Source organism: Platalea leucorodia, assembly GCF_965183815.1.
Source record: "Platalea leucorodia genome assembly, chromosome: 7".
NCBI classification, from domain to species: Eukaryota; Metazoa; Chordata; class Aves; order Pelecaniformes; family Threskiornithidae; genus Platalea; species Platalea leucorodia.
This window is the reverse complement of record NC_138829.1, coordinates 42,594,554-42,608,213: the sequence shown is the minus strand read 5'-3', so window position 1 is coordinate 42,608,213 and position 13,660 is coordinate 42,594,554. Positions and strand designations below refer to the sequence as shown.

At 39.6% G+C, this 13,660-nt stretch overlaps 1 protein-coding gene across 1 annotated transcript in view; it reads right to left on the bottom strand.

Moving 5' to 3' along the window:
* Window positions 1-13,660, bottom strand: part of LOC309593499 (cytosolic phospholipase A2 epsilon-like) — a gene marked incomplete at both ends in the record, with an annotated part of 33,146 nt that extends 19,486 nt beyond the window's left edge. The window contains 6 exons of the mRNA XM_082318168.1: window positions 1,722-1,762; window positions 2,382-2,513; window positions 3,217-3,353; window positions 7,619-7,691; window positions 13,144-13,179; window positions 13,634-13,660. Of these exons, the coding sequence (XP_082174294.1) occupies window positions 1,722-1,762; window positions 2,382-2,513; window positions 3,217-3,353; window positions 7,619-7,691; window positions 13,144-13,179; window positions 13,634-13,660 (446 nt within the window). The remainder of the gene's footprint in view (window positions 1-1,721; window positions 1,763-2,381; window positions 2,514-3,216; window positions 3,354-7,618; window positions 7,692-13,143; window positions 13,180-13,633) is intronic.

The following is a 13,660-nucleotide window of genomic DNA, read 5'->3' as shown; positions in this document are numbered from 1 at the left end:
TGCAGCAATTTCTTACTTTTACGTGTGGCATTCTTTGGGCATTCTTCTATTACATTACTGAATGAAAAAAGTGGATCAGATGTGTTCTTGGTGTAGCAACTGAGCCATGACTGATTCCTTTTAAAAACCTCTTCCTTGGCACTGCCCGGGTTCCTTTTTATTTGTACAGTCCCAACCATCTCTTTCCAACCCGTAGAATTCCTACTCAGACGGCACCTGCAGAAATTGCTACATTTTTTACTTTATCTATTGAACATGTCTCCAGGAAAAGGCAACTGGCTGCAAGATCCAAGAGAAGAGTTTGACACAGAGCCAGTGTGCACGTGCTTCGAGACAAATTCCAGCCTCCATCCCCATACACAAACCCACTCATGCACAACATCCAAGCCAGACAACCTGCCTGGATCTCCCTCATCAAAAGACAGGATTATCTAGAGTATGATTCTACGTACCAACTCCACAAGTCACCCTCTAACTTGCAGAGGAAGGAAGACTGTAGACAGGTCATTTGGGACGTCTACTGGAGCTCCCTTCCCCGTTGTTATTACTGATTTCATGACACTCCTAAGTTGTGATAGGCACCATTTGTCTTGTTGTTGCTGGGCCTTCTGCCAGTTTTGGTGCACAGTAAACAACAATCCACCGTGATGAGTTTCCATGAGTTGTAATAGGAGATTTTAGGACTGCTTTCTCTCTGATGGTTTTTTTGCTTGTGAACACTGAGAGATCTTTCCTTCTCCATTCATGACACTGAGCTACTGCCCTTTCTCCAGCAAGTCCCAATTTCCCCTTCTGTCAGGAATAAACATGTTATTCAAACTCTCCACCAACATACTATCCTGCTAGGCCTTTTGAAGTGCCCCAAATGCCTTGAGAAGGTCCCAGCAGTACCATCCCTTCTCTAAGGTTGTTTTAACAACACTTTCAGTCCAATGACATCGATCAAATTGGTAACAGAAATCCCTTTGAGTAACTTCCTCAGAGTCATAAAGCATATTATGGAGACAGACTACAATACCTGTGATCCTGCATCATACTCCCTCTCCAGTTAGAGCGACATGCTCCCAGATTTCACCACAGCATGAATTACCTGAAGCAAACACATCCCCTAAACAGTCAAACTCCACCAACAGCTTCCAAGCCTACCAAATGAAGCTAGTGCTGCTCCTCCAGTTTTCCTGGTTCCTCAGTCCACAGCCTCCCACAGCGATCTTTGCTCCTTTCTTTATGCAAAATATTTAGTTTCTCTCCCTGGTGGAACTGATACTCAAGTCTACCACAGCTCCCCATGTGTTGCCAGATGAGATAAACAGATCAACTTACAGGAGAGCATTTTATAATGCTGTGGATTTAAAAAAACAGATTCCCCAAGAAAGGGCAACATAAGACATTTAGGCTTGGCATTCCTTCTTCTAAGGGTCAAAACTTCCTCAATGTTGTAGTTGTCCTCATAGTTCCTGGCGTATTGATCCAACAACAAAGAGAACAGGAGGAAGTTGGTGCCCAGGAAGTAGCAGTCAAACAGAGTGAAAATGACATTTTCAGATATTTAAAATCTAAAAATACATATTCTGAAATTCCAATTTACTAGACTTGAATGAAAATATCTAGATATTGCTTTCAGAGACTGGTTTAAGAAGCACTGTCACATATGAACCAGCTTTCCAGACTATTTTTATACTGAATACAACAATTTATATAGAATTTAGGACTCTACTCACGTGTTCTGCAATGTGAACTCCACCTCCAGCTCCTCACGTGTCTGAAGAGAGAGGAAAAAGAAAGGTATGCTACTTATTTTTCTTCACAGTTTTCATCATACCAGTTACATATAATTTGTAAAATATACATTTAGAAGAGCACTTAAGAAAATTCCTAGAACATAAGAATAATTTGCAAAAAAACCCCATGGTGCCAGCTGAAGATATTGAATTTTGAGATACTGAAAAAGCAGTTGCTAAAACTAGTTTTTTGAAATGTACATGCCATATAAGCATGGAGATGTAGGAACTGCTGTTCTGCTAAAACAGCCATTTTTCAGATTTTAATTCCCAACACAAAAAGAATCATCTGCTTTAATATTATTACAGTTCAAAGTGGCTGAAAATTCAGAACTCATACCAAGAATTAACATGCCAGAAATATTCAGAATTAAGGCACTGGCTAATTAGGTCTACCTGGTTCCATCCTAGATTTTTAGCACAGAGATTTGTTCTTAACAAAAACTAGCATGGAGCACTCATATAGGGATTTTAAGTCTTTCTTATAATAGCAGCAAAATACAGTTTAAGTAGATTTGTCCTATAATGAAACACTGCAAAAGAATATGTTTAGATGGAAGGAAAGAATTTGCTTTTGTTCTTAATAATTCCATTACTCACCTGTGGATTCAGCTGAAACTTCACTCGAACAGTACGTCCTACAGTGAGTTTATCTATGTCAAAGAGAACTGTACAGAGTTCGTCATCCCTGGTGACCGTGTCTTCATCACAGACCTTTAGCTCCAGCACATTCTGCAAAAAGAGGTTAAGAATATCCTGGATTATTTCTATATGTAAGAGCTCCATAAGGCAGGAAAATCTCAAGATTAGGTTTTCCTCCCTCCAGTTTTAGGGGAAGAAGGAAAAAGGAGAATGAGAAACAGAAAAGGGAAAGAGATTTGGGAGTAGTAGACTTCACATTACTGATAACTGTACATATACAAAGAAGCAGGCTCATCTGTCTGGGGAAATGAAACAAGACAGGCAGGTCATGCAGAACATATTCATGAATTTGTGATAAATAACTGTATTAAGTGTTTCTACATTTATTTTATGGCATTTGGCTCTAAATGTATAAAACAGGCACAGGTACATAAAGAATGTTTAAAGGATTTCCTTTCCACCCTACCTAGAACTAACTGATCTTACTGTTATTTCTACGTGATCTTTATCTTGGGGTTCACTTATGTATGTCAAAATCAGGAATAGGATAGTAAGGCCATATTCTGCAGGGTATTTAATTGCTTCTCACTGCGTCAGTATAGTAGACGTTTAAGTAACAAATAGCTGGAACATAACAATACCAAGGAGGATGTAAGCAATAGTTTTTTCTGAGGAGTCTTTAACACCTCCACTGTTTGGAAACTAGCTATATAGTTATTGGTTTATTGCAGTTTTGCATAATCTACTGACTATCTGCAGACAGTGAATGGTGAAAAACATTTATTTTCACTACCTTGACTCGGCGGTCAATCTTATAGCAGAAAGCTTCATTCCAGACGGGGTTTTTGCTGTTCCTGATGGTTCTGGTCCGAACCTTCTCAGTTGAGGCAGTAGGCAGCCACAGTGTCACGTAACAATCTGAAAGGGTGACTGTGTAACGAGAAGATGAGCAGAGTGATAACTTATCCAGAGAAAGAATTACTGCACTGTGCACTTTTAACCCTAATAAGACAAAGATAACACGGAGGAGTAAATAATACAATGAAGCACCCACGGGAAAACAGAAACATCCTCACACATTTGCCATGCTCATTCCCAATATAAAGTTTTATTTGAAATAGCACTGTACTCCACATGCAGTACAAGTACACCTATGCATGCTGCATTTAGCTTTATATTCATGACTATCCAAATCACTGGGGCAGGGTAATGTTGCCAAAACACGAGAATATCTACCAGTATATGCCCTCTGCCACGTGCACTCACATCAGCTCTAGGATGGCTCCTCTGTCGCTCAGGCAACACACCTCACAACCTTCAATCTGGGCTGCAGAAATACTTGTTTTCTAGCATTTCATCCCCAGATTTGGTACCTTAGCTAGTTGAAAGCCTTTATCAAAGTGCTGGCTTAAATGAAGAACGGCAGATTTTTTTTTGCCAAAAAGTAAAGTGTTCCCCCTTCAAAGCTGAAAGTTTGATTTCCTTATCACAAATCAGAATGTGCCAATTTCGTGTTCATTCATATATTTGATCAAATTTTTAGAAGTTCTGCCTTTCTCGGCAAGGCTTTTGGAAAACAAAACCAGTCTCAACACCAGGGTTAAGTTACAATTCATCCTACTCCTTCCTACCACTCTATCTGCAAATTAGAAAAATCTTGCCGTCACTCAAGTCTGGGGAAGGAAGCCATAAGTGCCACCAAAGACATCAGCTCCTTCCATATTCCGACCTCTCATGTTTGGAGGGAGAACCGTCAGGAAGTGAGACTTGCAGAAGCTTGACACAGGCACCAATGGCCTTTCTCTCATACCTATAATGCAATGCATACCCTCCCTATTTCACAGTAGCAATGCTCAACCAGTCATCTGGTTCTTACAGCAATCTTGTGAGTCAGAAGAGGTCAAATAATTCAACCCATAGTCAATCCCTGCATCATGCTCAAAACCTTTAACAGTGTTATTACACCATATTAAGTACAATTTTCTTCATGTATTTCCTCTTTATCTTTCAGTAACAACTACAGGTTTAGATTTTTCTACCAACTGACTGTATTTCTCCCAAGTTGTGCTTTTATCATGTAGTTAACCATGCTATCCCTGTCAGCAAAACCTTGATAATGACTGTGGGAAGGAAAGTGTTTCCAGAAAGTTCCCTTAGCCAAACCTGATCAGAAGAGCATGACCAGTCAGACATTAGGCAGAGGCACAAGTGTAGGCAGATGAAAATGTAAATGGTTAATGGTGATTAATGCTAGAGCTTCCATTTTCAAAGAGCCTGAGACACACTGATTAATTACTTCACAGTGGCAATGTAAGGATTAAACAAAAAAGCACATTGAGAAAACTTGAATGACTTGCCCAAGATCCCATAATGCAGTGTCAGAGTCCAAAACACAGTCTAGCTTTCCAGGCCTATACCCAAATCTATTAAAATTATCTTGCTCTGGAACAACAGCAGGGAGAAAGACTTTTAAAACATATTTATTTTCCACTGGTAAATAGGAATGTGAGAATCAAAGACCAAGAAGAAAGATTCACTTCAATAAATTAAGCACAAACACTTCAGTAATAGGAAAATAGAAAAAATACCATTGAAATGGGAAACACCAAGGTTTAACCAGAAAAACAGGAAAGCTAAAGTGGTGGGAATAAATGCTAACTCAGAATTATAACAAGAATCATACTGTTACCATTACAAACAGGTAGAAAAAGAATACTTTCCCATAGCTGAAAATACCAAGGTTTCGAAGAAAACTGAAATGTTTGGATTCTCAAATGCCTTTTTAATGCCTCAGAAAAGGTAAAGCCTGCCTGACATATCCTTCCCATTACAGACAAAAAATGGATTTTTTTTTCCACAATAATCTGAGTTTCCTCAGCAAACAAATTTTCTGCTGAGAAAATACTCTTGATGAAAAGTTTTCAAATCTCTCTGCCAGAGACACTTTAAACAAAGCCTTGGGAAGCCCAAGTTCTGAATTCAGGGCATCTCAAGGGGTTAATGATATTCATCTGTTCTTGAGACCAGAACACAAAGAAGTAAGGCAATATGATGTGGCAGACTTGCCAACAGGCTTCATGAAGAAAGACTGTACGATTCACTGTGGTAAGGAGCAACTGTGAGCAATTTGTTCCTGAGAAGGACAGGCACAATGAATTGAAGCACAAGGAGGCAACCTGCTGCAGTACACAAATGCAGGTGGCATTGTGCATGCAGGTTTGCAGATGCAATTGCAGTAACTGCCTGGTCAGATCACATATTTAGTTGATGCAAATCACCACTTAGTCATTTGAAGATCTGAGTTTTGTTAAATAAAAAGTCAGCGCATACAACTATAAGCCCACAAAGTGTGTGGTTCTGCACATTAAAATAGGTCTTCAGTCTCTAAGAAACCCAGAACTTTACATCTTATTGGGTGCTCTCACTTTGTCTAACGAACCAAATTCATTTTTCAAAATAACACAGTAAATATCACAAAGTAGTTTGACCATCTCTCATTTCTAGAGTAAAAAATGTTAAAACATAAACAGTAAACAAAGCATTCAGTAAATCATAGCAGATTTTTTAAAGCTGAAAAATAAAAGGAAAAAGATCAATAAGCACAGTAGTATTACATTGCAGAAGATGCAGGAGTAACCCACAATACCACAAGTGAGTGCAGCAGAGATTTGTTCCCTGATAGTAACCATTCATTCAAAAATACTGTTGTTAAGCACAACATCCACGTGTTCCAACCACATTCTTCCTGCCAGAAACCAGCAAATCCAACAGATAAGAAGATAGAGTTTTCCCTCTACTCTTGACCCATTATATTAGTTGAAATCTCAAAATATATAGCAGATTAACTAAAATTACAGCTGGTTTCCTTAGAAACTATGATGTGCTGCATGAAATTCTGAGTGTGCCAAAAGAAATTCAATTTTGAGCAATGTTCAGCAAGATTTTGGTGAACACATTGTGGACTTTTCCTCTTTGTTTTACATCTTTCTAATTTATTCTCGTGATCTTTCAATTTGAATTTTCTTATTCTCTTTGTCTTTATTTTGCCTTTTTTTTTTTCATGCCTTTCCAACTTCTTTACACAAACATTTCACCATTCAAATTTCCCCATAAAGTGACTCAGTGGCATAACTGCATTTTGAAAGGCACCCAGTGCACCCAAGAAAGTGGGCTACTGAGGACCCACATCTGTGGAACAGAAGCTGTGAAGAAGCTCCTCAATGAATTGGAAACTTTAAAATTCAAAATTAAGCCAGTCCCTCCCCTGGCTGAGTCGGTGTCACATCTGGACAGTGAACAAACTGTTCTTTCCATCTATTGCAAGTCTCATTCTTCCACTGAGGATTTTCATTTTATATTTGCTGCCACACTGGTTCAACAAGCTGATGCCCACTCGTCTGCAGAGGCAGAGAAGGTGAATCATTACAAGGCTTCCACAGTTGGATATCACTAGACTCTGTAGACTTCCCTACTGCAGAAACTTCTTTTATCTCGGTCTCTTCTCACTATTAACTCTTGTTCTGTGATCTGGCTCGCTATGACATTTTTCTCTTGTAGTCTCTATCCTAGATACCCTTTTCTCACTTCCCCTCACTATCCCTCGCTTAAACTCCTTTAAAACTCTCACAGCAGTGCTCTGTTTAATTTTTTCTGACTTTTAAATTGCTCCATTCTCTAGGTTAAATAAATTCCCAGACACACTGGATTTTATCATCTGTTCTTGCGTATTTATAAATTCTGCAGAAGTAATAGAATGGTTTTGCTTGTACTTCTGTTATTTTCGTAGGCTTTCCTACTACTGATGATTTTAGATTTGCATCACCAGTCCTCTCCTTTCTTTTGTCCAGAAATTCTGTAGGGAATACTCGGGTTTCTTACTCAAAAGTACAAGAATTTTCATCATTTAAAGAGCAGCCCTCTGATCAGCAGCTAAGTCTAACATCAAAAAGGTAGGAAATACGTCTCATACAGTGAGGTACGAAAGCAAGAGATCAAATGCATCACCTTGCTTGAGTTAGCCTCTTTACGCTTAACAACAGAAAGCAATGCTTCAGTATCACAATAAAAATAATTCTTGCAAACTTGCAGCAACATATCTTTTTCTTCCTACACAATTTAAGAACAATAACATTGACCAAATATTTTCTTTACTTTAAGGAATTATAAGAAACATCCACAACTGTAGAAGTACTCACGCAAGTCTGCCTTCCGGACATTCCTCACTCGTAGTATTTTTACAGTGAGCAAGTTGAAAGGAGATACTGGTCTCTGCACGACAATTCAAAAAAAGAAAAAAGATGACACTGAGATTAATATTATAGTCTATAGTCACAGACTACTGTAACCCTAAAGTTCTAAGGATGTAGATAAAACAAGGTTTTTAAGGTTGAGCCAATATCATTTATCAAACCAACTGGAGCACTTGGAAAAAACTGTACAAATTTTTGGCACAGAACCCTTTTCAGGTCTGAAATAGAAGCAGCAGATTTCAAAACCACATATGAGTTGAGAATAGGTGCTGAGAGTTTGATCTGATAAAGATCCCTTCTTTCTAACACCGCTCCATTATTATCACGATAAACACCCTTAGAGCACATGCATGAGTGTTCTCACCTCTTACACACCGCTACCTGCAACAGAACAGACTCTCTCTGGGAGACCAAACACTGTCACTGTAGCCATGCAAGTAGAGCTAAGTGACCACCATGCACCAGCAAAAGCTCCTGCACCAGCACAAGCTCCCACGCACAGCCTAAAAGGCCAGAAATGCAGCTAACAGCGACGAGATACAACTCATGAGGACTCTCATCCATCTCTGATCTTCAGCCCTGATCCCCAGCAGAAAGCTACAAAACTCTTTCCAGAGATGATCTTGGGAATTAACTCACAACTCCACTAGACATCAGACACCTTGGGCTCAGAGATATTAATTCTATAATACCTCATAACTTCCATGGCTCATACTAATATGTCTTCATATTCCTCAGGCTATAAATTAACTCTTTCCCTGTTTTACCTTGGAGATAACTACTTAATATCTTTCCTCTCCCACACTAACATCTCCTCTGTTTTATAGGTGCCATCTTTCTTTTTAAAACCAATGTATGTACAGATATCATTTCTCTCAACATTTGTTTAAAATTGATATTTAGTTTTGAGTCTACTCATTCTGTTTTAGAACAGAAACCGGTGTTTTGTGCCCAAAAACTTGTCTAATCTTTCTGTCTATACCATTTTGTAAGAACAGATATTAACTCTACCCATAAACCCTCTCACTCCTGCATTCATAGACGTACTATACCCTAGTAAAGCTAATACAGTGTCCTAACACAAACACATAGGTTTTATTACTTTGCATCTGAAGTGCCTGTAATAATCATAAGCAGCAAAAGTAAAAACGATGTACTGATGTTAACCAATAAAATGTACCTTGCTACTATTTTCTTCGTACATGCTATACATTTTGCCCAATGATTTGTCTTTCCAGCTGTAGCACAAGGCTTATCCTGAAGTGTTTCACAATGCTTTGACAAAGTGTTAAGCAACTGGGACCATGACATGACATTGGACACTAACACAATGTAATGAAGCAGGTCCTTGTCCTCACCAACAAAAACCTCAGCACCTCTGCAGAGGTGCAGCAGAGATGAATAACAGCCTCCAAGAAACAGCCTGGGTAATCCCTGGCATATCTTCTTGCACTTCCCTTTGGGTCAGCAAGGGGCCCGAAGATGCAGAGTTGAAGGTCAGCGAGACAGCAGCAGGAGGGTCGGAGGAGTCACTAATATGGGCACATTTGTTCTACATTATCTTAACCTGTCCAGAATCTAGCACAGGGCACAGTTTTATGGTGCACAGTTTGCAAACACTTGAATTGTCAGCTGTGGGACATTTCAGCTCTCTCAAACAGTACATCACACTTCTACCTGCTTCGGTATCCCAAACATGGCCACAAAGGAGAACTTGGACAGACACACCTTGAAAGAAAAAAACTAGTTCGTTGGGGGGAAAAAAAAAAGATTATAGTTTCCAATCAAAAGCAACCAAAAGACGTCATGTCCAGACTATATAGTTGAACTGCCAGAACTGCTTTTCTATATGCAGAAAGAGAACTGGGTAAAACACAGAACCATTCCTAGGCACAGGGATCAACAGCCAAGGCTTGTCTATCCTTGTCAAATCTACTGACATGTTTGCTACATTTATGCTTGGTCCCTGCTTTCCCACCCGATAAATCCTACATGCTTTCGTCCTCAGCAGTGCTATTTCAGCAGAAGAGGTGGAGCATATCTTTAACCAGGAAGGATGCGGCTTGCATTCCTTGAATACAGAAGAATGGACTTGAGCAGGAGTTCCCCAACCCAGGGAAGTGCTATAACCACTAGGCTGGACACCATTTTGAAGGAATAACCTTTGCTCAGTTCTTTGAAAACAAGCATCTAGACCTCTACTTTGTGCATCTCAAGCGGACAGTGGTATCTCTCTGCAGCCCGAAGTGGCACACAAAGATAGGATCTAAGAAGGGTGTTTCTGTGCTCAGCTGTCCCTGTTAGCTGGATGTACCTATTTGTGCAGTTCCCTGCTCAGCTGTTACAATTCCCATTCTGGTGCATCTAACTCTCCAAACACATTGAATCAATCCTCAGTGCTCTGAGGATCCTCTGGGTTGTAGAGTCCGTTCCCATACTAGTGACTTGGAAGTCAGACCTTATAACTCGTAACTTTTAGGTGCCCGAATGCTTTGTCAAGTTAAGCTGTCAGCGACTTACTCAAAAGTCACACAGAAAAACTACTGAGAGGCATATTTTAAACTGGATAATCTGCTAGTAATAGGCAATGACTTCCACATCTTTCCCTTTAATGTTATGATGACCATATCGCAAGGCTGGGTAAGTTCTGAGGTCAGAAGCCTCCAAGGTCAGCTATTACGCACACTTCAACTTTCAGCTTCTGTATTTATTTCGTCTGAGACATGATTGTTGCCTCATAAACCGGAAACACAAGCCAGGCATTTTAATAATCACTGTTGAAACTACTTAAACATATGAGATTGCAAATGCAGGACTTGGTCACACTATCCTACGTCAGATAAAAGTTCAATTAAATCCTGCGGCACACTTGTGCAATCCTTACATATCTAGTCCCAGGGAAGTCAATGGGAGTGTTCACGTACAATGGGAGTGCTCATCCATATGAATAAGAGTTAGGTAACTGGGCTCTAAAACTGCTCTGTTTCAGTAAAATTCCAAGCTTAAACTTTACAAAAGTCTTTTATAGAATTTTTTTTCTTGAGGCGTGAAACACACATAACATTCTCAAGTTACATCAAGAGAAAAGGCAATTATCAAAGTAAAACAATGTGTCAGATCTATTTGGAACAGAGCACTCTTCCCTTAGCTTTCTCTTCAAAAAGGAATAGAAATCTCACCACTAGTTTAAAAACTATGAAGACCAACAAAGAAAACACTCAGCCCTGTCAGAAAGAGTGGCAGGACTTTAAAACGCAGATCATTGCCTTGCTTCTGACCTGGGTCAGGTATGTGGCATCTTTTAACTTCAAAGAGTTTTGGAGCCTCAAGGGCAGGCAGGGTTTCATAATGTTACGATGTCTACCACCTCAGGCAAGGTCAAATGCATAAGAAACACTTTTCCTTGTACTACGTGTTTTGTATTTATTTCATCCATTTTAACATATCCCATAGCAGGGTCTTATTAAGTCAGTAGAAGTCATTGGGGTTGTTCCAGAATAAAAACAAATGGAGCAGCAGTGACTCAAGGCCTGTTTCTTTCCAAGAGCTATGTAAAACTTGTGTGGCTTCAGACTGCCATTTTCCTGTGATTTTTCTTCTCTTCCTGTTTGCAGCTCCATAGCTGGACTTGCATGTTAGAATAAATCCAAATCTTAGAAGAGAAACCAAGTCAAGCATTTCTACGGTTCAACATGGCTTTTTCTCAAGACCACGCTAGCCTATATTATTTTAATATGATACAATAATTTTAGTAATCTAAAAAGTATTACTTTTTTGCTTGTCAACCTAAGGGCATTACCCACATTTTCTCACCCAATATTTTACATATTCCCTTTAATTTAAATGGCCACTCAAGTTGCAACCACACACATCCCATGGGTTACCCTGAAACTGACTCTGATAATGAAAGCTGGTTTGCTTAACTGAGCCACTGACTAACAAAAAACAACTCAGATATACTATGCTTATATATTTATCATCATAAATACCAACTTTCATGGAAGAAAAAAAAAAAAAAGCTCAGATCCTTCCTGATTTTTGCCTCTGTGAGCCACGAAGAGTCAGGGCAGGAAAAGAAGGGGCTCTGGGTCCTACTCTAAATTGTATGTATGTACTGTATTCAGGTCAGTTCTGCCACCCTAAATATCCTAAAGACAAGAGGCACAATCTAAAGCCACTGAACTGTACAAGTCTCACACCTAGAGACCTAATAACAACATAAAAAGCACTAAGGATAAAAAAGCCAGCTTGATCCTCTAAACACAGGCTAAGTTTACAGGACTAAAAATAACAATTTTTTTGATCCTAGCATACTTTAGGGCTGCGAGACTAGACACAGAGGCCTAAACATCATTTTAAATGCTACTTGTTGAAGAAACTCTGCAAAGTTTTTGCTTTACCACAGCATTTCATTTTGAACAGAGAAGGCAAGTGGCTCTCGGGCGCTATCAGGCATCAGATACTATCAATAACATCAAACCTTCATGGGGCAGACCAAATTTACCACCATTTGGGAGAATCTCTTTATCACTGCAATCCCCCACATGGAACCAAAGCCCAAATCAAACTAGGCTGGGAAACCCCCACGTCACTGACACAGGGGCAAGAGCCCATCTTTCCAACTACAGATCCCCAGAGAGCTGCAACTGATATTGGCAGCCCCAAACCCATTGCAAGCGTCTGAAGAGCGCCCCATCCTGTTGCCACTGCTGCTGTTCCCATTCGCTGGTTCATAGCAGCTTATCTGATATATTTTCCTTTATGCTAATACCTGTTAACATCAACATCTGTTAATTACCCAGGGAGTTTTCATTTGCCTGTGCAAAGAATTCATCCTCAGCTCAGCTTTTACAAAACATGTTTTCGCTCTTTTTTCACGTTCAAAGAAGTTTGGGCACTGTTCCACTCGTACGAGGCTGATGAGATTGGGCTTGTCAGGAGGCTGAACACAACACATTTATTCCACAGTTTTATCTGTTCTGACGCTGTTTTTAAACACCGGGTTACACAGAGAATTGCAAGCTCTACGACGGGTCATTACAGTGCAAAGAAAGACTACAAGGACTACTAGACCACTAAGAACAACTGAAAGACTCATTTAAACAGAGCCTTCTTATGAAGGAATAATGTATAAGACAAGTGGGTGTTTCATCCAAAGAAATCAAAACACAAAAAAAGAGAGGAATTAAAAAATTAACATAGGTGAAGTGCAAACCGGCCCAGATACAGCACAACACCTACTCACGGCATCATAAGCATTAGACACCAACAGAAGCCAGACTATTCAGAGTTTACTGAAAGCCAAGGCAATATTTCATCTACAGAGTTGAAGTCGCAGCTCAGCTTTTAAGTGTTCAGTAAACATTGCAGTACAGTTTTCCCCCAAGCCATTGAATTCCTAACATTTTTTCTGGTGATCTACATTCAGCACTGGACAGCATTTAATGAAGGGCCAGCTAATTACTACCTACCGTTCTCACCGCTGGTGCTGAGGTGCCCGTAAAAGTCTAGGAAAAACAACACAAGGCAAAGTTAAGAAAACTAAGCTACATGTTAAATTCTTATTTTAGGCTGACATTTAAAAACATCTCACATTCAAAGCCATACTTAGAGCTATGCTCATTAATGACACTCATTAGGTGCTTTACTGACCACCAGACACATCACAACTCTGTGCCAGCCTCTTATTTCCTTGACATGAAGCTTTTTTTTTAAGGAAGCACAATAAGTAATGTTGTTAGCCCTAGAACATAGCTTGAAAACACAGACATGCCACAAGGTTCTGTAAAAGGCTAGACTAGGAAAACCATCCTTGCAACCACGAGATCTGAGGAACAGCAAACTCACTTTCCATGGATTGCCCATACCTCTCAAACAGCTTGTTCTCCTCTGTGATTAACTTAACTGAAATATTAGACAATTTTACCTACTTCATGCTTGCTATCGGCTTCTTTTGCTTACCTCATTTGAACTTAAATTTGATCCCAT